Genomic DNA, 26,174 nt, shown 5'->3' with positions numbered 1-26,174 from the left:
CCCGGTATGCATGGCACCCCTCATCCCCAATCCCGGTATGCATGGCACCCCTCATCCCCAATCCTGGTATGCATGGCACCCCTCATCCCCAATCCTGGTATGCATGACTCCCCTCATCCCCAGTCCTGGTATTCATGGCTCCCTCATCCCCAATCCTGGTATGCATGACTCCCTCATCCCCAATACTGGTATGCATGGCACCCCTCATCCCCAATCCTGGTAGGCATGGCGTCCCTCATCCTCAATCCTGGTATGCATGGCACCCCTCATCCCCAGTCCTGGTATGCATGGCTCCCTCATCCCCAATCTTGATATGCATGATACCCCTCATCCCCAATCCTGGTATGTATGGCACCCCTCATCCCCAATCCTGGTATACATGGCTCCCTCATCCCCAATCCTGGTATGCATGATACCGCTCATCCCCAATCCTGGTATGCATGGCTCCCTCATCCCCAATCCTGATATGTATGGCACCCCTCATCCCCAATCCTGGTATGCATGGCTCCCTCATCCCCAATCCCGGTATGCATGGCACCCCTCATCCCCAATCCTGGTATGCATGGCTCCCTCATCCCCAATCTGGGTATGCATGATACCCCTCATCCCCAATCCTGGTATGCATGGCTCCCTCATCCCCAATCATGGTATGCATGGCTCCCTCATCCCCAATCCCCCAATCCTGATATGCATGGCACCCCTCATCCCCAATCCTGGTATGCATGGCTCCCTCATCCTCAATCCTGGTATGCATGGCTCTCTCATCCCCAATCCTGGTATGCATGATACCCCTCATCCCCAATCCTGGTGTGCATGGCACCCCTCATCCCCAATCCTGGTATGCATGGCTCTCTCATCCCCAATCCTGGTATGCATGATACCCCTCATCCCCAATCCTGGTGTGCATGGCACCCCTCATCCCCAATCCTGGTATGCATGGCTCCCTCATCCCCAATCCTGGGATGCATGATACTCCTCTTCCCCAATCCTGGTATGCATGGCATCCCTCATCCCCAATCCTGGTATGCATGGCTCCCTCATCCCCAATCCTGATATGCATGGCACCCCTCATCCCCAATCCTGGTATGCTTGGTACCCCTCACCCCCCAATCCTGGTATGCATGGTCCCCTGGTATGTGTGGTACCCCTCACCCCCCAATCCTTGTATGCATGGTCCCCTCACCCACCAATCCTGGTATGCATGGTCCCCTCACCCCCCCAATCCTGGTATGTGTGGTACCCCTCACCCCCCCAATCCTGGTATGCGTGGTACCCCTCACCCCCCAATCCTTGTATGCATGGTCCCCTCACCCCCCAATCCTGGTATGCATGGTCCCCTCACCCCCCAATCCTGGTATGTGTGGTACCCCTCACCCCCCAATCCTGGTATGCATGGTCCCCTCACCCCACAATCCTGGTATATGCATGGTCCCCTCACCCAACAATCCTGGTATGTGTGTTACCACTCACCCCTCAATCCTGGTATGCATGGTACCCCTCATCCCTTTCACACTGTACACACATACAAAAAAAATAAACAGTTATACTCACCTTTCTTTTCTGTGCTCCAGCACTGCTGCGTCCTGTTCTGCCGGAGGCCGGGGGAGGGGTGCGGTGCCGGAGCACAGCGCTGTACGGCGCCATTTTGCTGAAGACACACTGTAAATGTGTCTTCAGTAAAATGGCGCCGGATAGCGCTATGCGCACGCGCCGATCCGATGCCTCACTCCTGTCCCGGTCTCCGGCGAAGAGAGGCGCCGCGGCAACGCTCCTCCCAGTCGGGTAAGTATGCAAGTATGGCGCCGGAGATCGCGGTATGCGTTCAGTGCCTACACATGCCGCAATCTCCGGTGCCATACACCTCCTCTTACCTGTAACGGCTGGATGCTTGCTTCTGTCTGGAGCCAGACTGCGCGTCACGCATGCGCAGTCTATTGAGGCTTCAGACAGAGGGTCGCATCCCCGGTTATATTATAGATATATATATATATATATATATACATATACTATATATATGTATATATATATATATATACACATATATATATATATATATATATACACTGTGTGCAGAATTATTAGGCAAATGAGTATTTTGATCACATGGTACTTTTTATACCTGTTGTCCTACTCCAAGCTGCATAGGCTTGAGAGCCAACAACCAATTAAGTAAATCTGGTGATGTGCATCTCTGTAATGAGGAGGGGGGTGTTGACTAATGACATCAACACCGTCAGAAGAGAGATTTGTCGGGCTCTGAAAAGTCCAAAATTGTGAGATGTCTTGCAGAGGGATGCAGCAGTCTTGAAATTTCCAAACTTTTGAAGCGTGATCACCGAACAATCAAGCGTTTCATGGCAAATAGCCAACAGGGTCGCAAGAAGCGTGTTGGCCAAAAAAGGCGCAGAATAACGGCCCATGAATTGAGGAAAATCAAGCGTGAAGCTGCCAAGATGCCATTCGCCACCAGTTTTGCCATATTTCAGAGCTGCAACGTTACTGGAGTATCAAAAAGCACAAGGTGTGCGATAATCAAGGACATGGTCAAGTTAAGGAAGGCTGAAAAATGACCAACTTTGAACAAGAAACATAAGATAAAACGTCAAGAATGGGCTAAGAAATATCTTAAGACTGATTTTTCAAAGGTTTTATGGACTGATGAAATGAGAGTGACTCTTGATGGGCCAGATGGATGAGCCATAAGCTGGATCTGTAAAGGGCAGAGAGCTCCACTCCAACTCAGACGCCAGCAAGGTGGAGGTGGGGTACTGGTATGGGCTGGTACCATCAAAAATGAACTTGTGGGACCTTTTCGGGTAGAGAATGGAGTGAAACTCAACTCCCAGACCTACTGCCAGTTTCAGGAAGACAACTTCTTCAAGAAGTGGTACAGGAAGAAGTTGGAATCGTTCAAGAAAAACATGATTTTCATGCAGGACAATGCTCCATCACATGCATCCAACTACTCCACATCGTGGCTGGCCAGTAAAGGTCTAAAAGAAGAAAAAATAATGACATGGCCCCCTTGTTCACCTGATCTGAACCCCATAGAGAACCTGTGGTCCATCATAAAATGTGAGATCTACAGGGAGGGAAAGCAGTACACTTCTCGGAGCAGTGTCTGGGAGGCTGTGGTGGCTGCTGCACGCAATGTTGATCGAAAACAGATCAAGCAACTGACAGAATCTATAAATGGAAGGCTGTTGAGTGTCATCATAAAGAAAGGTGGCTATATTCATCACTAATTTTTTTGGTTTTTGTTTTTTCATGTCAGAAATGTTTATTTCTAAATTTTGTGCACTGATATTGGTTTACTTGGTGAAAATAAACAAGTGAGATGGGATTATATTTGGTTTTTATTAAGTTGCCTAATAATTCTGCACAGTAATAGTTACCTGCACAAACAGATATCCTCCTAAGATAGCCAAATCTAAAAAAACCCACTCCAACTTCCAAAAATATTAAGCTTGGATATTTATGAGTCTTTTGGGTTGATTGAGAACATAGTTGTTGATCAATAATACAAATAATCCTCTAAAATACAACTTGCCTAATAACTCTGCACACAGTGTATATACAGTCATGGCCAAAAGTATTGAGAATGACACCAAAATTATATTTTCACATGATCTGCTGGCCTCTGGTTTTTATTAGTGTTTGTCTGATGTTTATATCACATACAGAAATATAATTGCAATCATATTATGAGTACCAATAGGTTATATTGACAGTTAGAATGAGTTAATGCAGCAAGTCAATATTTGCAGTGTTGCCCCTTCTTCTTCAAGACCTCTGTAATTCTCCCTGGCATGCTCTCAATCAACTTTTGGACCAAATCCTGACTGATAGCAGTCCATTCTTGCATAATCAATGCTTGCATTTTGCCAGAATTTGTTGGTTTTTGTTTGTCCACCCGTCTCTTGATGATTGACCACAAGTTCTCAATGGGATTAAGATCTGGGGAGTTTCCAGGCCATGGACCCAAAATCTCTATGTTTTGTTCCATGAGCCATTTAGTTATCACCTTTGCTTTATGGCAAGGTGCTCCATTATGCTGGAAAAGGCATTGTTGGGCGCCAAACTGCTCTTGGACGGTTGGGAGAAGTTGCTCTTGGAGGACATTCTGGTACCATTCTTTATTCATGGCTGTGTTTTTAGGCAAGACTGTGAGTGAGCCGATTCCCTTGGCTGAGAAGCAACCCCACACATGAATGGTTTCAGGATGCTTTACAGTTGGCATGAGACAAGACTGGTGGTAGCGCTCACCTCTTCTTCTCCGAATAAGCTGTTTTCCAGATGTCCCAAACAATCGAAAAGGGGATTCATCAGAGAAAATGACTTTGCCCCAGTCCTCAGCAGTCCACTCCCTGTACCTTTTGCAGAATATCAGTCGGTCCCTGATGTTTTTTCTGGAGAGAAGTGGCTTCTTTGCTGCCCTCCTTGAAACCAGCCCTTGCTCAAAGAGTCTCCGCCTCACAGTGCGTGCAGAAGCACTCACACCAGCCTGCTGCCATTCCTGAGCAAGCTCGGCACTGCTGGTAGTCCGATCCCGCAGCTGAAACAGTTTTAAGATACGGTCCTGGCGCTTGCTGGTCTTTCTTGGGTGCCCTGGAGCCTTTTTGACAACAATGGAAGCTCTCTCCTTGAAGTTCTTGAAGATGCGATAGATTGTTGACTGAGGTGCAATCTTTGTAGCTGCGATACTCTTCCCTGTTAGGCCATTTTTGTGCAGTGCAATGATGGCTGCACGTGTTTCTTTAGAGATAACCATGGTTAACTGAAGAGAAACAATGATACCAAGAACCAGCCTCCTTTTAAAGTGTCCAGTGATGTCATTCTTACTTAATCATGACTGATTGATCGCCAGCCCTGTCCTCATCAACACCCACACCTGTGTTAATGGATCAATCACTAAAACGATGTTAGCTGCTCCTTTTAAGGCAGGACTGCAATGATGTTTAAATGTGTTTTGGGGGTTAAAGTTCATTTTCTGGGCAAATATTGACTTTGCAAGTACAGTAATTGCTGTTAAGCTGATCACTCTTTCACATTCAGGAGTATATGCAAATTGCCATTACAAAAAATGAAGCAGTAAACTTTGGAAAAATTACTATTTGTCTCATTCTCAATACTTTTGGCCATGACTGTACACTGCTCAAAAAAATAAAGGGAACACTGAAATAACACATCCTAGATCTGAATGAATGAAATATTCTCATTGAATACTTTGTTCTGTACAAAGTTGAATGTGCTGACAACAAAATCACACAAAAATAATCAATGGAAATCAAACTTATTAACCAATGGAGGCCTGGATTTGGAATCACCCCCAAAATTAAAGTGGAAAAACACACTACAGGCTGATCCAACTTTGATGTAATGTCCTTAAAACAAGTCAAAATGAGGCTCAGTATTGTGTGCGGCCTCCACTAGCCTGTATGACTTCCCTACAATGCCTGGGCATGCTCCTGATGAGGTTGCGGATGGATGGAGAGAGTATACAGTGGTGGCCAAAAGTATTGGCACCCCTGCAATTCTGTCAGATAATACTCAGTTTCTTCCTGAAAATGAATGCAATCACAAATTCTTTGGTATTATTATCTTCATTTAATTTGTCTTCAATGAAAAAACACAAAAAGAATTGTCCTAAAGCCAAATTGGATATAATTCCACACTAAACCTAAAAAAGGGGGTGGACAAAAGTATTGGCACTGTTTGAAAAATCATGTGATGCTTCTCTAATTCGTGTAATTAACAGCACCTGTAACTTAACTGTGGCACCTAACAGGTGTTGGCAATAACTAAATCACACTTGCAGCCAATTAACATGGATTAAAGTTGACTCAACCTCTGTCCTGTGTCCTTGTGTGTACCACATTGAGCATGGAGAAAAGAAAGAAGACCAAAGAACTTGTGAGATGAGGAAGCATGAGCAATCTCATGGCTACAAATCCATCTCCAAAGACCTGAATGTTCCTGTGTCTTCCGTGCGCAGTGTCATCAAGAAGTTTAAAGCCCATGGCACTGTGGCTAACCTCCCTAGATGTGGACGGAAAAGAAAAATTGACGAGAGATTTCAACGCAAGATTGTGCAGATGGTGGATAAAGAACCTCGACTAACATCCAAACAAGTTCAAGCTGCCCTGCAGTCCGAGGGTACAACAGTGTCAACCCGTACTATCCGTCGGCGTCTGAATGAAAAGGAACTGTATGGTAGGATACCCAGGAAGACCCCACTTCTTACCCCGAGACATAAAAAAGCCAGGCTGGAGTTTGCCAAAACTTACCTGAGAAAGCATAAAACGTTTTGGAAGAATGTTCACTGGTCAGATGAGACAAAAGTAGAGCTTTTTGGGAAAAAGCATCAACATAGAGTGTACAGGAAAAAAAAGAGGCATTCAAAGAAAAGAACACGGTCCCTACAGTCAAACATGGCAAAGGTTTCCTGATGTTTTGGGGTTGCTTTGCTGCCTCTGGCACTGGACTGCTTGACCATGTGCATGGCATTATGAAGTCTGAAGACTACCAACAAATTTTGCAGCATAATGTAGGGCCCAGTGTGAGAAAGCTGGGTCTCCCTCAGAGGTCATGGGTCTTCCAGCAGGACAATGACCCAAAACACACTTCCAAAAGCACTATAAAATGGTTTGAGAGAAAGCACTGGAGACTTCTAAGGTGGCCAGCAATGAGTCCAGAGCTGAATCCCATAGAACACCTGTGGAGAGATCTCAAAATGGCAGTCTAGAGAAGGCACCCTTCAAATATCAGGGACCTGGAGCAGTTTGCCAAAGAAGAATGGTCTACAATTCCAGCAGAGCATTGTAAGAAACTCATTGATGGTTACCGGAAGCAGTTGTTCGCAGTTATTTTGGCGAAAGGTTGTGCAACCAAGTATTAGGCTGAGGGTGCCAATACTTTTGTCTGGCCCATTTTTGTAGTTTTGTGTGAAATGATCAATGATTTGATTTTTGCTTCATTCTCTTTTGTGTTTTTTCCTTGCAAGCAAATTAAATGAAGATAAGGAAGAAATTGAGCATTATCTGACAGAATTGCAGGGGTGCCAATACTTTTGGCCACCACTGTATATACTAGCTATTGAACCCATATCTACGTGTGGTGAGCATTTTTATTGGTATATTCTCCCCCATCCTGGTCCATGCTCCCCCATCCTGGCATATGCTCCCCATCCTGGCATGTGCTCCTCCATCCTGGTCCCCCATCCTGGCATGTGTTCCCTCATCCTGGTCCCCCATCCTGTTATGTGCTGCCCCCATCCTGTTATGTGCAGTCCCCATCCTGCTCCCCCATCCTGTTTTGTGCTGTCCCTATCCTGCACCCCCATCCTCTTTTGTGCTGTCCCCATCCACTTTTGCGCTGCCCCCATCCTGCTCCCCCATCCGGAGGCTGGGAGAGGAGTGTGGCGCATGCCCGTACCACGCTGTCCGGCGCCATTTTGTTGACGACACACTGCAAGTGTGTCTTCACTAAAATGGTGCCGGAGAGCGCACTATGCACATGCGCCGATTCCGACGCCGGACTCCTCCTCCGTCCCGGTATGCATGGCCCCCTCATCTCTATCCTGGTATGCATGGCCCTCCCTCATCCCTCTTCCTGGTATGCATGGCACCCCTCACCCCCAATCCTGGTATGCATGGCACCCATCATCCTGGTATACATGGCACCCCTCCATCCTGATATGCATGGCACCCCTCTATCCTGGTATGCATGGCACCTCTCATCCTTATCCTGGTATGCATGGCACCCCTCATCCCTATCCTGGTATGCATGGCACCCCTCCATCCTGGTATGCATGACACCCCTCATCTCCATCCTGGTATGCATGGCACCACTCATCTCCATCCTGGTATGCATGGCACCCCTCTATAATGGTATTCATGGCACTCCTCCATCCCGGTATGCATGGCACTCCTCCATCCCTGTATGCATGGCATCCCTCTATCCTGGTGTGCATGGCACCCCTCATCCCCATCCTGGTATGCATGGCACCCCTCTAACATAGTATGCATGGCACCCCTCATCCCTATCCTGGTATGCATGGCAACCCTCATCCTGGTATATATGGCACCTCTCATCCTCATCCTGGTATGCATGGCCCTCCCTCATCACTATTCTGGTATGCATGGCCCTCCCTCATCCCTCTTCCTGGTATGCATGGCATCCCTCATCCCTATCCTGGTATGTATGGCAACCTTCATCCCAATCCTTGTATGTATGGTACCTATGCCTATACCTATCCCTATCCTGGTGTGCATGGAACCCCTCATCCCCATCCTGGTATGCATGACCCCCTCATTCCTATCCTGTTATGCATGGCATCCCCTGACCCCATCCTGGTATGCATGGCACCCATCATTCTGGTATGCATGGCACCCCTCAATCCTGGTATGCATGGCACTGCTCCATCCTAGTATGCATGGCACCCCTCTATCCTGGTATGCATGGCACCACTTATCCTTATCCTGGTATGCATGGCACCCCTCATCCTTATCCTGGTATGCATGGCGCCCCTCATTCTTATCCTGGTATGCAAGGCACCCCTCTATCCTGGTATTCATGGCACCCCTCAATCCCGGTATGCATGGCACCCCTCCATCTTGGTATTCATGGCACCCCTCTATCCTTGTATGCATGGCACCCCTCATCCCGATCCTGGTATGCATGGCATCCATCACTCCCATCCTGGTATGCATGGCACCCCTCTAACCTAGTATGCATGGCACCCCTCATCCCTATCCTGGTATGAATGGCACCCCTCATCACCATCCTGTTTTGCATGGCCCCTCATCCCTATCCTGGTATGCATGGCAACCCTCACCCTGGTATGTATGGCACCTCTCATCCTCATCCTGGTATGCATGGCCCTCCCTCATCACTATTCTGGTATGCATGGCTCTCCCTCATCCCTCTTCCTGGTATGCATGGAACCCCTCATCCCTATGCTAGTATGTATGGCAACCCTCATCTCAATCCTGGTATGCATGGCGCCTATCCCTATACCTATCCCTATCCTGGTAAGCATAACACCCCTCATCCCCATCCTGGTATGCATGACCACCTCATTCCTATCCTGTTATGCATGGCGCCTCCTGATCCCCATTCTGGTATGCATGGCACCCATCATCCTGGTTTGCAAGGCGCCCTCATCCTTATCCTGGTATGTATGGCACCCCTCATCCTTATCCTGGTATGCATGACGCCCCTCATCCTTATCCTGGTATGCATGGTGCCCTTCATCCTTATCCTGGTATGCAAGGCACCCCTAATCCTTATTCTGGTATGCAAGGCCCCCCTCATCCCTATCTTGGTATGCAAGGCACCCCTCCATCATGGTATGCATCGCACCCCTCCATCCTGGTATGCATGGCAACCCTCATCTCCAACCTGGTATGCATGGCACCCCTCCATCCTTGTATGCATGGCACCCCTCTATCCTGGTATGCATGGCACCCCTCATCCCTATCCTGGTATGCATGGCACCCCTCATCACCATCCTGTTATGCATGGCCCTTGATCCCTATCCTGGTATGCATGGCACCCCTCATCCTGGTATGTATGGCACCTCTCATCCTCATCGATGGTATGCATGGCATCCCTCATCCCCATCCTGGTATGCATGGCACCCCTCATCCCCATCCTGGTATGTATGGCACCCCTCATCCCTATCCTGGTATGCATGGCCCTCACTCATCCCTCTTTCTGGTATGCATGGCACTCCTCATCTCTATCCTGGTATGCATGGCACCCCTCATCCCTCTTTCTGGTATGCATGGCACCCCTCATCCCTATGCTGGTATGCATGGCACCCCTCATCCCCAATTTTGGTATACATGTCTCCCCTCATTCCTATCCTTGTATGCATGGCACCCCCTGATCCCCATCCTGATATGCATGGCCCCCTCATTCCCATCACACTGCACACAAAAAAAAGAAACAATTATACTCACCTTTCTTCCCTGTGCTCCAGCGCTGTGTCCTGTTCTGAAGGAATAGTCCTCCAGATGCCGGGGGAGGAGTGTGGCCTTGGAGTACGCACATGCCCATACCGCACTGTCTGGTGCCATTTTGTTGAAAGCACTCTGCAAATATGTCTTCGCTAAAATGGCGCCGGATAGCACGCTATTTGCATGGGCCGATTCTGATGCCCCACTTCTGCCAGAACAGAGGCGCCGCGGCAACAGTGCTCCGGGTCAGGTATGTACTTATGGTGCTGGAGATCGCGGTATGCGTTCAGTGCCTACGTATACCCATTACTAACCCCATAGTCAAATTTGAAATAAATAACATCCAGAATAAAATATTTTATGTGAAATAATGATTCAGACTCCTTTATTTATTTAAAAAAAACATGTATACTCACCTGTATGCCCATTCCATTGAAGCCCATGTCCCCGTAAAAAAAAATAAAACAATAAAGCAACATAACGCCTATCTCCAGCATGAAGATAATCCTCCATTACCCTTGTCCCCTGTAAAAGAGTTAAAAGAAAAAAAAAACAACCATATTCCTCACCTCTTTCGCTCGCGGTGCCGTCATTGGTTATGAACCCTACTCACATTATTGACGGCACCGCGAGGCCCTGAGCTGTGCTGGCACGCATAGCTCAGTGTTTCTGCTGCCTGACAGGCTCAACGCTAACATCATGCCAGCGTTCAGCCTGGCAAGCAGATGTCGCAGAGCTGGATAAGTCAGGGGACAAATGGATTATGATAGGCACGTCGGAGAGGTGAGAAATATGGTTTAATATTAATATACCATAAAAAAGGGAGATAGTACACATAAGGATATGCACCAGGTGGCAGCATGGAATTATTTTCATATTAACTGGTATTAAAAAATACTTATATGCAGGCACTGTAAGTACATTATATGTATATTTTACAAAAAAAACAGTGAGACCAATATGTATAATAAATGTCTATGGTATATAGACTAGATATAATAATTACTCCATTTTCTAAGTAAAAAAACAACTATAAAAATGCCTTTCCAAAATCATACAGTGGCACAAATTGTCACTAAAATGAAAAAATAAATAAAAATAAATAGAAAAAAGTAATAAAAAGATATGCACTGCCATAAATACTCTGTGAGCTGTACATGAGAATAAGAGCAAGACAACCACCAAACAACAAAGTGCAACAAATGTCTAGCCATTTCCTTTAGGCTGCCCCTTTCTCAAGTCCAGACAGTTCACATGTACAATATAAGATGGAGGTGAAATAATTCCACCAATTCCTCCATTATTTTTAGCTTGTACTATAGTAACTAAATGCAACACCTCAATGTCTCAAAAGGAAACTCTAAAATTAAAGGTAATTTTTTTATGAAAAAAGTAGTAGAGATGATAAGTCTCTGTTAAGTAAACATTTACGAGGGAGAGTCCAAAATTATTTGCATTCTGGCAATGAATTTTTTTAATCGGGTTTCAGAAAAAACAAATACATTACAGTACTTTCTGACCATCTCTCTGCATTTCAATTCACTTTGTCCAGCTGTTAAGTTTTGATAATCCCTCATTAAAAATATTAGAGACTGAGTTGCAAACCACTAATGCATTGCTGTCTTCACCCCTCATCAGATGTGAATCTTTGCCCTTGTAGGCCTCATTTCAGGGGATCAAACAGATGATAGTCCAGTGGGGCAAGATCGCCTAAAAAAAAAAGTTTATGCAGAGTGTCTATAGTATGGGCAGTGGTACGTGGACATGCATTGTCATTGTGTCACGATTCTGTTGCTGATCACCCGGGACTAGGGACTCCTACCCTGTCCCTTATGCTAGGGGTGCATAGCTGCCCCTGCTCCCCAGGATACTTCTGCTAGTAAACATGCTGGGGCCACATATCTTGCTGTACTCCTGAATCTTCCCTTATCTGTCCTCTCCTCCCAGGGAAGTGTGAGAGAATAGTGTATACACAAACCAGACAGACAACGAAGGACGTGCAGGGATAAAATAAAATACCATACACACAAAATATGCGCTCACAGACAACAGAGGGAAACTCTGAACAGAATAAGAAGGAAAATAAAAATAGAAGAGGAGGTGACTATGCACACAGCCAAAACACCAAGCAACTGTCACAGAACTGTGAGGGTGGTGAGGATGGCATCCCACTCCTCTAATATTTCTGTTGGTTAAATATGTGAAAATGTATTTTATATGTATGTTACTGCTATGTATCTAATGGTTATCTTCCTGTGGACTGCAGTGCTAACCAACGGCCACCAATTGTTACTGTCTTCCTTTTCACTCTGGTATAGAATGTAGATGAAAGGTGAAATCTGCCTAGATACAAAGCAAGGACAGACATCAGGCACAAAGACAGTGTGAGGGTTAACTAGAAGCACAACCCAGAGTGGGAGGTAGTTCTGTGGAATTGTGGGAGAAAGGGATCCATTTTAGTCAGTATAGAAGAGGAAGAGAAAGAGGCAAGTCAGATTGTTCCTAGTGTGTAGCTATAAGGCTCATGAGGAAAAGGATCTACATATGCAGCAGGATGACACAGGCAAGTGGGGACCCCTACAAGAGAAAAGCTTACAAGTCCAGGAAGCATACTGACCAGCGAGAAAGGGGACTTTGGGATGAGATAGTGCCCTGCTGGGGGTACTTAACTGTACTGTCCAGCGAGAAAGAGACCTTGGGACAAGGTGTCGCCTTGCTGTGGGTACTGAAATGACGCGCCCCCTGGGCGGAGGGGTACTCATTGGCCGAGCCGGTCGATGCTGGGGGATGTCATGGTGGCAGTGACCCAGTCCATGACCCAGGGCGGTCAATTAAAGGGAAAGTAAAAGGGGAATAAAGTTTTTAGAGATAATGTTCGTGACGCCACCTGTGGTATGCGGCTATATGGGGCCGCCGCTGCTGTGCAGATCCCCCTGGAGGTGATGGTGACGCAGCAGAGTTGGTTCAGCTCTCCACAGGCAGAGCTAAGCTCCGGGACAGTATAGATGATTTGAAGAGTAGATGTTGTCGGCTGGGACAGTGTCGTGCAGGGCTAAGGGAACAGGTAATGAACAGACAACACATTAATGGTGGTTTCCTATAGCTTTACTTACGGTTTGTCAGAGCAGACCGTGACACGGGTACTAGCTGGTAGTGAAGATCCGGGCAGCCTAGAAGCAGGTCGGGGATCCACCTCGCCAGGTGGAGTTGTAGGCCTTCCCTCCGCGCTATTCTCTTTGGACTTGCTGCTTGAAGCTTTGCTGCTGCCCTCGTCCCTGAGTAAATGTCTTTTTCCTCACCCGTATGGCAGGCAGCTCTGGCCTTCCTCAAGTGTTGCTCCCACGTGGCGGTGCTGGGCCCTATGATGCTGCTGTGCCGCCGGGCGTATGGCGGGGCCAAGTGACCTGCAGTCTCCTGCCCTCCGGATTTAGCTGCTGGGCCTTCAGTGCCCCACAACCACGGACTCCAGTGTCCGATTCCCTTGCGCTTCTGTCTGGGGCGAGCTTGTTCACAGCTCCCTTCCCCAGGTCCTTCCTCGTCGCTCTCCTGTATCCAACTTTCTTCCTCCCTCCAACTAACTTTTCTAATCCCGCCTCCAGGTTCCACTTTAAAGGGGGAGAGCTCCCCCTTCTGGTCTGGAGCCAGAAAAGTGTTGGATGCTGGTATTACCTAATAAGGGGACCCCTCCTTGCTTCTAGGCATGGCATCACCCCCTGTGAGGGAGGCAATGCCAACTCCTGGGGTACCACATTCCCCCCTAATTAAATTCAGTACTCCCGGACAGAGGACACCTTTAGAATTAAACAATTAACAACAATAACGATTCACATTACCAAAAATTTACAAAGTCTCCAAAGGCAAGAATCTCAAAATCCCAACAAAAATTGGTAGCAGTCATTGCGGCGTTTAGTCTTTACGCCGCTATCCGGGAATTGTCTTTTTTTTTTGTTACGGATACCTGAAGGTTGGTTGGTGGGAACCGCCTCAACCCACTTCGTGTATCGTCCCTGGGCGTGGCTTCAGGGCACTCTGTCAGAGGGCCAGGTTTTCGGCCACACCTGCGATTTATTTTCAAGGCCAAAAATTGCCTTTATTCAACATTGTCCTGACCACACCTAGTCCTGTGGTCCATTTGTCCATAAATTTAATAACTATATACACTCACGATTGCTTAAAAGTTCTTCCAGGAAGTCTCTGTAGGCTCTCATGCTTAACGGTTTACGACTATATACTATACACTATCATGTTATTACACCTTAGTCCCTATAACGGACAGGGAGCTGACCTATGGTACTACGGGTTGATCTACACAGTACATTTGTTGCCAATGACCTACTCGGGTCTCTAGTGTCTTCCGCTGGTGTGGTGGGCTCAGTGTGGACTACACTACGGTTAGTCTGAGGTAATACCGGTAGGCTTGGTAGTCTTCTACGACTTCTTTGACTCACTATGGGCAAGACAGATTCACCGCTAGCAGGGGGTAGATTCACTCGTTCCACTGTGGGTGTGGCATCTATTGCTGGTGCTGTCTGGTCTCCCAGCTGTTCTAGAGTCTCTACGGCTTCCAGTAAGGCTACTTGGGGAAAGGTCAGGACAGGTACCATGATTGCTTGGTTCACCTGCGTCCAAGACCGGGGAAATTCTCCAAGGATGGTTTGAACCATCTCTTCCACCTTTTATGTGTGCTGGGGGCTGTTTTGGTCTTCCTCTTGGTGTCTCAATTGATCAGGGCATATCTTTAGGTGGTCTCTTGAGACTGCCGCCGAAGTCTCTCCTCCATCTTTACTGATGAGGCATACTTTGTTGTTGTCAAAAATTGAAGGTAAGACGGTGTATGGCTCAACCTCCCACTGATCATCTAATTTGTGAACTCCTCTCTTCCTTTTGAGTACCTGTTCTCCAGGTGACAAGGGAACTGCTGGTGCGTGCTGATTATAAGTTCTTTCCTGCCTCTGTCTCGCCTGGGACAAACTTCTCTCTACACATTCTTGCACCTTGCAGTATTGTTGCTGCCACTCCGTATCCCAGTCTGCATCTGGTGATGTCGTCTCAGGTGTTAAAAGTCCCATGTCTAAGTCAATGGGTAACTTGCCAGGTCTTGCCCTCATCAGGTAGGGGGGTGTACAGTTGGTGGAGTTCACCGGGATGTGGTTATATAGGTCTACCAAATCCGGTAACTTCTCTGGCCACAGGCTATGTTCTTCAAGGGGCATCTTCAAGAGGTCTATTACCACCTGATTCATTTTCTCGCACAACCCGTTGGTCTGGGGAAGATACGGCGTCATCCTTATTTTCTTGCAGCCGTACAAGATACAGAATTCCTGGAACACTTCTGCTTCAAAGGCTGGGCCTTGGTTGGTAAGCACTCATTCAGGGTATCCGTGCAGGCGACAAAAGTGTTGTTGAAACGCTTTGGCTGCTGTTTTAGCCGTCTGATCCTTCACTGGCACTGCTACCAGGAATTGGGAGTAGTGGTCTACTATGGTGAGAGCGTAGACATAGCCTGACCGACTTGGGGCTAGCTTCACGTGGTGCAAGGCTACCAGTTCAAGTGGTTGTTTGGTGACTATGGGCTGAGGGGAGCCCACTGGCTATCACGGTCTTTCCATCTCTAATGTTGTATGGACCACATTCTCGACACCATCTCTCGATTGCTTTCCTCATGCCAACCCAGCAGAATCGCTCACGTAGCAGGACTTCCAACTTTTTCCACCCGAAGTGTCCTGCTCCATCGTAGCATGCCTCTAAGACCATTGGCGCATCCCGCTTCGGGACTACCACCTGCCAGACCAGTTCATGTGTCCGGGAGTTGATGCTTCTTTGACACAGCTTTCCCTCGTAGATGAACAGCTTGCCCTTCTCCTTCCACAACTGTTGGGTCTCCTGTGAAGCATCTGGACCAGGGTGCGAGTCAGCTTGTGTCAGCAACTCCTTTACTAGGTGGACAGCCAAGTTGCTATCCTGCGTCTCTGCCCATCCATGGTGGGGCAATGGGTTAAACATGGCCTCTCTGTTGGTGGAGCGCTTGTCCCTCACACAGTGGGACCACTGGGTCACCCCGAGACGATGGAAAGCTGGTAGCTCTATGTCCTTCAGCTCTTCCGGGTCTCCTCCCCCATCTGGCAAGTTGGGCATCCAGGACATCGCATCAGCATTAGCGCTTTTATGCCCCTCTTGATACTTGATGGTAAACTCTTAGTTGGACAGTCGGGCCATCCATTGCTGCTCCAGCGCACCTAGCTTAGCCATTTCAAGGTGGGCCAGCGGATTATTGTCTGTGAAAATTGTAAACTTTGCTGAAGCCAAGTAGTGTTTGAAGCGCTATGTTACAGCCCAGACTATGGCTAAAAACTCCAACTTGAAGGAACTATAGTTGTTGGGGTTCCTTTCCGTGGGACAGAGCTTCCTGCTGGCATAGGCAATCACTCTCTCTCTGCCCTGCTGTACCTGGGACAACACCGCTCCCAATCCCACGTTGCTGGCATCCGTATAGAGTATAAAGGGTTGGCCATAGTCGGGGTAGGCCAGGACTTCGTCTCCAGTAAGAGGCACCTTCAATCGAGTGAAGGATTCATCTTCATAGAATCATAGAATCATAGAATGGTAGAGTTGGAAGGGACCTCCTGGGTCATCTGGTCCAACCCCCTGCTCAAAGCAGGATTCACTAGATCATCTCAGACAGATGTCTGTCCAGCCTCTGTTTGAAGACGTCCATTGAAGGGGAACTCACCACCTCTCGTGGCAGCCTGTTCCACTCATTAATCACCCTAACTGTCAAAAAGTTTTTTCTAATATCTAATCTGTGTCTCCTCCCATTTAGTTTCATCCCATTGCTTCTAGTCTTTCCTTGTGCAAATGAGAATAAAGATGATCCTTCTACAATGTGACAGCCCTTGACATATTTGTAGACAGCTATTAAGTCTCCTCTCAGTCTTCTTTTTTGCAAGCTAAACATTCCCAAATCCTGCAACCGTTCCTCATAGGACATGGTTTGCAGACCAGTCACCATTCTGGTCGCTCTTCTCTGAACTTGCTCCAGTTTGTCTATGTCTTTTTTAAAATGTGGTGCCCAAAACTGTACACAGTATTCCAGATGAGGTCTGACCAAAGAGGAGTAAAGACCGATAATGACTTCACGTGATCTAGACTGTATACTTCTGTTAATACATCCCAGAATTGTATTTGCCTTTTTGCTGCTGCATCACACTGTTGACTCATGTTCAGTCTATGATCTATTAGTATACCTAAGTCTTTTTCACATGTACTGTTGCTTAGCTCTTTTCCTCCCATTCTGTATATGCTTTTTTCATTTTTATTGCCCAGATGTAGTACTTTGCATTTTTCCCTGTTAAAAACCATTCTGTTGGTTGCTGCCCACTGCTCCAGTTTATTTAGGTCTTTTTGAATCCTCTCTCTCTCTTCTCTAGTATTAGCTATCCCTCCTAGCTTTGTGTCATCAGCAAATTTAATCAGTTTACCCTCAATTCCTTCATCTAAATCATTGATAAAGATGTTGAACAATACAGGTCCCAGGACGGAGCCCTGTGGTACCCCACTTGAGACATTCATCCAGCTGGATGCGAAGCCATTTACAACCACCCTTTGAGTCCGATCACTAAGCCAGTTATGAATCCACCTAACAGTTGCCTGGTCCATTGCATACTTGGTCATTTTTTCAATAAGGATGGTGTGAGATACTTTGTCAAATGCTTTGCTGAAGTCAAGATATACTATATCTACAGCATTTCCCTGATCCACCCAGTCAGTGATTCTGTCATAGAAGGAAATTAAGTTAGTCTGACATGACTTGTTAGTTACAAACCCATGCTGACTCTGGTTAATCACTTCATTCTTATCCATGTACTTACATACATGTTGTTTAATAATTTGTTCAAAGATCTTTCCTGGTATAGAAGTCAGACTCACCGGCCTATAGTTCCCTGGGTCCACCTTCTTCCCCTTTTTGAAGATAGGAACAACATTTGCTCTTCTCCAGTCTTCTGGGACTTCTCCTGTTCTCCAAGAATTTTCAAAGATTATGGAGAGTGGTTCTAAAATTTCTTCTACGATCTCCTTCAGTACTCTGGGGTGTAATTCATCTGGACCTGGAGACTTGAACTCATTTATGTTAGCTAAATATTCCCTCACAATCTTTCTGTTTACAGATAACTTGGATTCCTCTATTCCTTTAAAAGGACAGTGAAGATCAGTTGATGTTACATTTTCTTTCTGAGAGAAAACAGATGCAAAATAGGAATTAAAAAGTTCGGCCTTCTCAACATCCTCTCTTACCATTTCTCCATTTTCATCCTGTAAAAATCCTATAGCATCTTTGACTTTTCTTTTACTTTTGACATACCCCCAAAATCCTTTTTTATTGCTTTTGACATCTCTTGCAAGCCTTAATTCATTGTCAGCTTTAGCTACCCTGATACGTGCCCTGCAGGAACTGCAGACTGCATTATAATCTTCTTTAGATATGCCTCCCTCTTTCCATTTAATAAACATTTCTTTCTTTCTTTTTAGCATGTGTTTAAGTTCTGTGTTCATCCATCCTGGTTTCCTTAAATGCTTCCCATTCTTCCTACTTTTCGGGATTGTTAACGATTGTGCTTTGAGAATCTCATTTTTAAAAATTTCCCATCCTTCCTGGACATTTTTGTCCTTAAGGACATCCAGCCATTGGATCCCTCCTATTCTCTTTCTGAGTCTCTTAAAATCTGCCTTTCTAAAATCTAACCTTGAAGTTTGAGTCTTCACATGTCTTCCTCCTCTAGTTATCCAAAATTCTATAATAGCATGATCGCTGCCTCCTAGGGTCCCAGCCACCTTTACCTCCTCAACCATTTCCTCCCTGTTTATAAGGATTAGATCCAAAGTAGCAGATCCCCTTGTTTTCTCCCCTACCTTTTGGAAGATAAAGTTGTCAGCAAGAGAGGATAAGAATTTGCTTGACCTGTTAGTTTTACTTGAGAGAGATTCCCAACAAATGTCTGGATAGTTGAAATCTCCCATGACCACTACGTCATATTTTTTGGAGAACTTGGTCATTTGATACATAAAGAGTTCATCCATATCTTCAGCTTGCCCAGGTGGCCTGTAGTAAATGCCTACAATGGTGTCCTTTCCGTTGTTCTCTCCTTGTATTCTTACCCAAACAGTTTCCACAGAACTCCCAGTCTCTGAAGCTTCAATCTCTGTGCAGATATACGCTTTTCTAACATACAATGCAACACCTCCTCCTCGTTTATCAAGTCTGTTTCTTGCAAATAAGTTGTATCCTTTTAGCCTTTTATTCCAATCATGTGTATCGTCCCACCAAGTTTCAGTGATTCCAATGACATCATATTCCTTTTCCTGCATTAGTAGTTCCAATTCTCCTTGTTTGTTGCCCATGCTTTGTGCATTTGTATAAAAACATTTTAGTTTGTGATTGGTTTCTCTTCCTCCCATATTTTTATTATTTAAATTGTTTTGTCTTTGTTCTTCCTTTCCACTTCCAGTAGCAGAGATCTCAATAGTATTTGTCAGCTGTATGGCTTTTTCTGGCCTTTTGCTTCCCTTCCCACATTGTTCTAGTTTAAAGCTCTTCTGATGAGTGTAGCAAGGCGACTTCCAAATACATGTTTTCCAGTCTTCGTAAGGTGCACCCCATCTCTAGCAAGTAGTCCATCGTATAGGTAATTCATTCCGTGATCCAGAAATCCAAATCCTTGTTGACGGCACCATCGACGTAGCCAGTTGTTCACCTGTAGAATCTTATTCCACCTCATTGTTCCATGGCCATCCACTGGGAGGATGGATGAGAAGACCACCTGCGCTCCCAATTCTTTCACTTTCTTGCCTAAGTCTTCAAAGTCACTGCAGATGGTTTCCAGGTCCTTTCTTGCGGTGTCATTTGTCCCCACATGTATTAGCAGGAATGGGTAGTGATCTGTAGGTCTGATGAGTCTTGATATCCTGTCCGACACATCTTTAATTTTTGCTCCTGGAAGACAGCACATTTCTCTTGAGGTTATGTCTGGTCTGCAGATAGCGGCCTCTGTTCCTCTTAACAGGGAATCCCCCATGACCACCACTCTCCGTTTTTTCTTCACAACATTCTTCTTTCTCCATCCAGGAGGATTCTGAGGGCTTACAAGGTTATTCATTGCTGGCAAAGTCTTATTTTGCTGTATTTCTTCATGGTTCTCCTGCGTGAGAGCCTGGTACTGGTTCCTGAGCAGTATGGGTGCTGACTGCCTCTCGATCCTCCTGCTTCTGTGGGTCACATGCTTCCATTCCTCTGTTTCGTCAGGTGCAGTTCGAATTTCTTCTCTTTCTGAATCATGAAGAGATAATTCTGCTCTGTCTAAGAACTCTTCACCTTCCTTAATGATTTTCAACGTAGTTAACCTCTCTTCTAGATTTCGCAACTTTTCCTCCAACAGGGACACAAGCTTGCATTTCTGGCATGTGAAGTTTGGCTTTTCCACTGGCAAGTCTGTGAACATGTAGCAGGATATGCAGCTCACCGAATGGCTCCTGGACTCTTCCATGTTCTTATTGTTAATGTTCTGAAAACAGTGAAAAAGGCTTAAAAAAAAAGCTTAAAAATGCGGTTTACCGATGTCCTCTTTTCAGCTCCAACAGCCAAAATCCAGTGTTCTTTGAGCTCGCGGAGACTCTTCACTTACCCCAAAATGCAGTGGGAATATGCAAATTATCTCCTCAGGACTCCTCCCCTGGTTTACCGATGTCCTCTTTTCAGCTCCAACAGCCAAAATCCAGTGTTCTTTGAGCTCGCGGAGACTCTTCACTTACCCCAAAATGCAGTGGGAATATGCAAATTATCTCCTCAGGACTCCTCCCCTGGTTTACCGATGTCCTCTTTTCAGCTCCAACAGCCAAAATCCAGTGTTCTTTGAGCTCGCGGAGACTCTTCACTTACCCCAAAATGCAGTGGGAATATGCAAATTATCTCCTCAGGACTCCTCCCCTCCTCCCTCTTCTTTTTTACTCCACTCGAACGGAGGATTCGGGTTCTTGGCCTTCTTGGACTAAGAGGTCCTGCAAGGGTACCGCTATCTTGGTGAAACCCTTGATGAATCTCCTGTAGTAGCCTACCAGCCCAAGGAACTGCCGCACTTCCTTGATAGTGGAGGGCCTTGGCCAGTACTTGATCACGGTGACTTTTTCAGGGTCTGGTGCTACACCTTCGGCGCTTACTACATGGCCTAGGTACAGCACCTTGGGCTTCAACAGGTGGCACTTGGACAGCTTCACTTTCAGGCCAAAACTGGATAAGGCCTCGAACACCTCGGCCAGGTGCTCCAGGTAGTCTTCGTACATCTTTAAGTAGACGATTACGTCGTCCAGGTACAGCAGAACAGTTTAGAAGTTTTTGTGTCCTAGGCAACACTCCATTAACCGCTGGAATGTTCCGGGGGCGTTGCAGAGCCCGAATGGCATGCAGTTGAACTCGCAGAGGCCCATTGGTGTCGTAAATGCAGTCTTCACTCTGTCCGCCTCTGCCACGGGAACCTGCCAATACCCACTGGCGAGATCCAAAGTGGAGAAATAGCTAGCTTATCTCAGTGCAGCTAATGATTCCTCAATTCTGGGTAATGGGTAGGCGTCCTTATGTGTAATGCGGTTAATCTGCCTGTAATCAACACATATCCTCATTGTACCATCTTTCTTTCTAACGAGAACTAATGGAGCTGCCCAGGGGCTACAACTATCTCTGATCACCCCAGCCTCCTTCATCTCCCATAACATTCCCTTGGTACATTGATAGTGAGCTGGGGGTACAGGTCGGTACCTCTCCTTAATGGGCGGATGATCTCCTGTGGGGATATGATGTTGGACCCCTTTTACCTGCCCAAAGTCTAGTGGGTGTTTGCTAAAGACTCGCTCATATTCTTGGACCACCCGGTACACCCCATGCTTTTGGTGCAAAGGGGTGGAGTCTGTGCCTACTTGTAGCTTCTGACGCCAATCATACATCTGCCCCTTGGGGTCATTGTCTTCCGCCTGTTCGTATGGAGGCAAGGGTTCCACTGCCTTTATTGCATTGTTACTGACAGTGAACAGCTTAGCAAGGGTGGCGTACCGGGGTAGATGGACCTCTTTCTCCCCAGAATTCAGGATGCGTATTGGTACTGTCCCTTTGGGGACATCGACTACCCCCTGGTCGTCAAGATGGTGGGTCTACTATCAGAGTACACGGGTTCTACCAGGGCCTGATAATCTTGACCCCTGAGACCGATTGCTGCCCGACACCATATTAACATCTCACTCCTAGGGGGTATTGCAATAGGGAATGGATCACTCACTCTGACACTGCCGATTTCTCCACCTGACAGCTCTACCTGTTGTCTCTGCATCAGGGCTTTTGATCTTCTTCTGCAGAACTCGCTGCTGACCAGAACTGGCAGTCTCCGCGACCTGTTGCAACAAAACAATAATTTCCCCAAGACAATTCTCTATCACATTGGTGCCTAAGGTTATCATAGGGTGGCTTTCTCGGTGATCAATATCTACAATAATCAACCCTTTTGATAGCAATTCTACTCGGCCAACCTTTATGGTCACCTCTTTATACCCCACCTGAGGCAAGGGCTGACCATTGTTGGCAAATATGTTAAGGTGTTCATCTAGACTGCGGGTAATGTCTGAATCAGTCCAGTATCGTTTAAAAAGGATATATGGCATCGTTGTCACCTGGGAACCAGTGTCCAGCAATGCGTTTGTGGCGCCCCTGAGGGTTCGACCGCCACAGGAATGCTGCACTTCTTTAATGGAGTGTGGTGTTCCTCCTCTGAGGTAAGCCTGGTGTGATGGTGGTGCTCCAGCCTTTTGCATCCAACACCACATTTCCACCAGAGGGAGCTAGTATGCACTAGTGCGGCTCCCCTGGTTACAGGGAGACTGGGGAACACAAAGTGGTAGGAACCAGTTAGTGGGTGTGGGTGGAGGAACAGTTAGTTAGTTGCACTTCAAATTTCATATTTAATAGAATGCCATCTTTGATCTTGGTCCTTAGGTTCTTCGTTGGTCTGTTTTCTGGTCTCTGACAGTGTGTCTGTCAAGTGGTCCTACTGTGCTGTCATGAACTGTGTGTAATGTGACTTCCCTCCGGGAGCGCAGATCCTGTGTGGGCCTGCACCGGTATGGGACACAGCCCTCGTACCCCGATCTATGGGACAAGAGGAAGGTTGCAGACAAGGAATGTCTCAACCCGGCCAAGGACCAGGATCAAGAAGGCCCGGGAGCTTTAGAGTGTGGCTCCCTAGCAAATGGGTCCCGGGGAGGATGCAGACGGAGCGGAGTACGCCACCTGTCCTCTCCTACCTGATCTATTCAGAGGGATTCCGGCTGCAAGAGGGGTACCGGCCCCCGACACCCGACCCCGTACTCTATGTCCAGGATGGGAAAGCCCGGTTAGGCCCTGAGGATCCCGCTGGGCTTCAGATGGAGAGGAATTGCCACCTGAGCCCTACTCCTGAGAGGAGCTCAGAGGGAGACCCGGCCTATCTACACACGCACAGACGGGAAACGGGTAAAGTTTGTAGTGCAGGAACACTCTGCTGTAGGGATGCTACCTCACGCTGGACTTCCTCGGAGGTAGTCGGATCCCCGTCCCTGGTGGCCGCAGGACTCCGCGAGGAGCAAGGAGAAGACTTGCGCTGCTTGAGAGAACTGTGAGTAAAGCCTTGGAAATTCATCCCTATGGCCTCCGGACTGTTCATTACGTGCCATACCACGTGACGCGGTGCCCACACTCCCCGCGCTACTACTACTACCCCCATCATCCTGCCTTGCCTGCCCTGAGGCCGCGCTCCGCCTGTGGGGAGCAGCGAGAACTCTAGCCGCCATGACACCGGGCTTCAGCGGACTGTAGCGGTGCTGGTGGCGCATCACCATGCACCACAGGTGGCGTAGTCGACAATTACCACTCAACCCGGAAAGCCCTAACATCATTTTCAATGTGACGGCCCTGGGCACGGAACGGGTCCAGGCCACGGCTGCATCCCCCTCAACATCTGACCCGGCTCCGAGTACCCCATCTTCCCAGGGCAGGGCTTGCGAGCGTCACACGTTCATCGCGATAACATCAAGCACGACAGGTAGGACTGGGCGTCTTCCCACATACTAGTCTCGCCAGCTTTGTGGGCCTGGTCGTCTTACTCCTGGGGGTTGGCACTCTGCCCCAGGGGTTGCGCGTTTAAATTGCAGAATCTTGCGAGGTGCCCCGCCTTTTGACAGTGGCGACAGATGGGTTGTCCGTTCTGGTCGTAGCGATCGCTGTTTCTCCCTCTGGTCAGTGGAATCCTTCTCTGCCGTCGCCACGGGACGTCATCTGGACTGGAAGCCAGATGGATCCTTTCCTTTGGAGACACTTGCATAGCCTGCACGGTTTTGGTTAGTGTAGCCACAATTTTGGTCAGCTCCTGAACCTGAAGGCATAGGTCTGCAGAGGGGTCATTATCTAGGGTCTGCGAGTCAGCCTCCACAGGTGCTGGGGAAAAGGATGCCACCTCGTGGTGGTATGTAATAGCTGGGCGCCAGAGGTGTGCAGTGCCACTTGGGGTTGATTCTCGCAGAACCCGGATGGCCCGGTCTTTAAATTGCACAAAGTCTAAATCAGGGTTTTGCAGAGCCATATTGCTCAGCTGTGTCTGGTGAGCATTAGACAGGAGCCTCTAAATAAACTGTTCAGTTAGCAATCTGTCCTCATCTCGCACACTGTCAGGGTCTACCTGTTTAATGGCCCGCAGCGCCTTCTGCAGGTTTAGAGCCCAGTCCCGTACACTGTCCTGCACCCTTTATTTGCACCCGTAGAACTTCATTATAATTTCTGCTGCAGTGCGGGTGTCCAAGGTATCCTTCAACCAGGCCAGTATTTCCTTAACAGTGCTTTTGTCCCTGCCCGGTCTGGACTTCAATTTCCTCTGGGCTGCACTGATTAGCTGGCCTATAAAGATGCTGACTTTCTGCTCCTCAGACAGGGCGTACGCTTGGAACAAACTGCGCAGTCTCTCCTCAAAGTCGCTCAGGGTGTGCAACTCCCCTGAGGACTGGGGCAACCACGCCAGCCCCTGGTATATACGGCATGGATAACGCCCGTGGCTGAATCCTCTCCCATGTTGGGCACCTTCCTCCCCCCTAGTGAACCTCAGCCAGGTCCTGGGTTTCTGTTGACATACCAGTATGCTGCTCTGCAGGTGAGAGGGATCGCTTACCCAGCGGTTCTGGATAAGGGTCTCCTGCTTCCCCTCGGCTGACGTCAAATCACGTGATGATACAATTCAGCAAAGTCTATGGCACACAATACCCGGATATACCGGGCTATGACAATCCTGTTCGTGACGCCAAGTTGACGCGCCCCCTGGGCCGTGGGGTACTCGGTAGCCGGGCCGGTCGATGCCGGGGGATGTCACGGTGGCAGTGACCCAGTCCGCGACCCAGGGTGGTCAATTAAAGGGAAAGTTAAAGGGGAATAAAGTTTTTAGAGATAATGTTCGTGACGCCACCTGTCGTATGCGGCTATATGGGGCCACCGCTGCGGTGTAGATGCACTGGAGCTGATGGTGACGCAGCAGAGTTGGTTCAGCTCTCCACAGGCAGAGCTAAGCTCCGGGGCAGAGTAGATGATTTGAAGAGTAGATGTTGTTGGCTGGGACAGTGTTTTGCAGGGCTGAGGGCGCAGGTAATGAACAGACAACACATTAATGGCAGTTTCCTCTAGCTTTACTTGCGGTTTGTCAGAGCAGACTGGGACACGGGTACTAGCTGGTAGTGAAGGTCCGGGCGGCCTAGAAGCAGGTCAGGGATTAATTATTAAAAATGCACACAAATGAAGCCTGCATAGGTTGCCAGTCACACAAGTAGGTGAGATGCACAGTGTCTAGCTTACAGCCTATTGATGACGCCCATACTACTAGATTAGGCTGTCCAGCACTATATAAGTGCACCCCACATGGAGAGACACCCCAGTACACCCAATCAACACTAAAGGGCCTGGCTGCATCCTGCATAAAGATGAAAAATAATGTATAAGATAAAATACCTTACATGAGGTAATGGTTGATATTTTAGCCAATACATGTAATCTCGCAACCAACATCAAGGGTCCTTATATTTGCGAGTCCTAACACTAAAATTAAAGATGACTAACATAGGGAAAAGTTAAAAGAAAATATCACAGAAAAGATACAGCCATACCAA

At 47.5% G+C, this 26,174-nt stretch overlaps 1 protein-coding gene across 2 annotated transcripts in view; it reads left to right on the top strand.

The window, feature by feature from the left end:
• The window catches only part of LOC141153875 (antigen WC1.1-like), a 193,693-nt gene that overhangs the window by 60,044 nt on the left and 107,475 nt on the right, over positions 1-26,174 (top strand). The window contains exon 1 of one of the 2 annotated variants that reach the window (XM_073639116.1): positions 12,418-12,525. The exons of the other annotated variant lie outside the window; for it this stretch is intronic. Coding sequence (XP_073495217.1) covers positions 12,507-12,525 — 19 coding nt within the window. The 5' untranslated portion in view covers positions 12,418-12,506. Of the gene's footprint in view, positions 1-12,417; positions 12,526-26,174 lie in introns of those variants that run through there. 2 annotated transcript variants of the gene reach the window in all.

The sequence above is a fragment of the Phyllobates terribilis genome, unplaced genomic scaffold (genome assembly GCF_046119375.1).
Source record: "Phyllobates terribilis strain yellow unplaced genomic scaffold, ASM4611937v1 Scaffold_7__3_contigs__length_470593459, whole genome shotgun sequence".
Classification (NCBI taxonomy): Eukaryota; Metazoa; Chordata; class Amphibia; order Anura; family Dendrobatidae; genus Phyllobates; species Phyllobates terribilis.
Note: the sequence above shows the minus strand (reverse complement) of the source record. Positions and strands in the feature narration are given on the sequence as shown.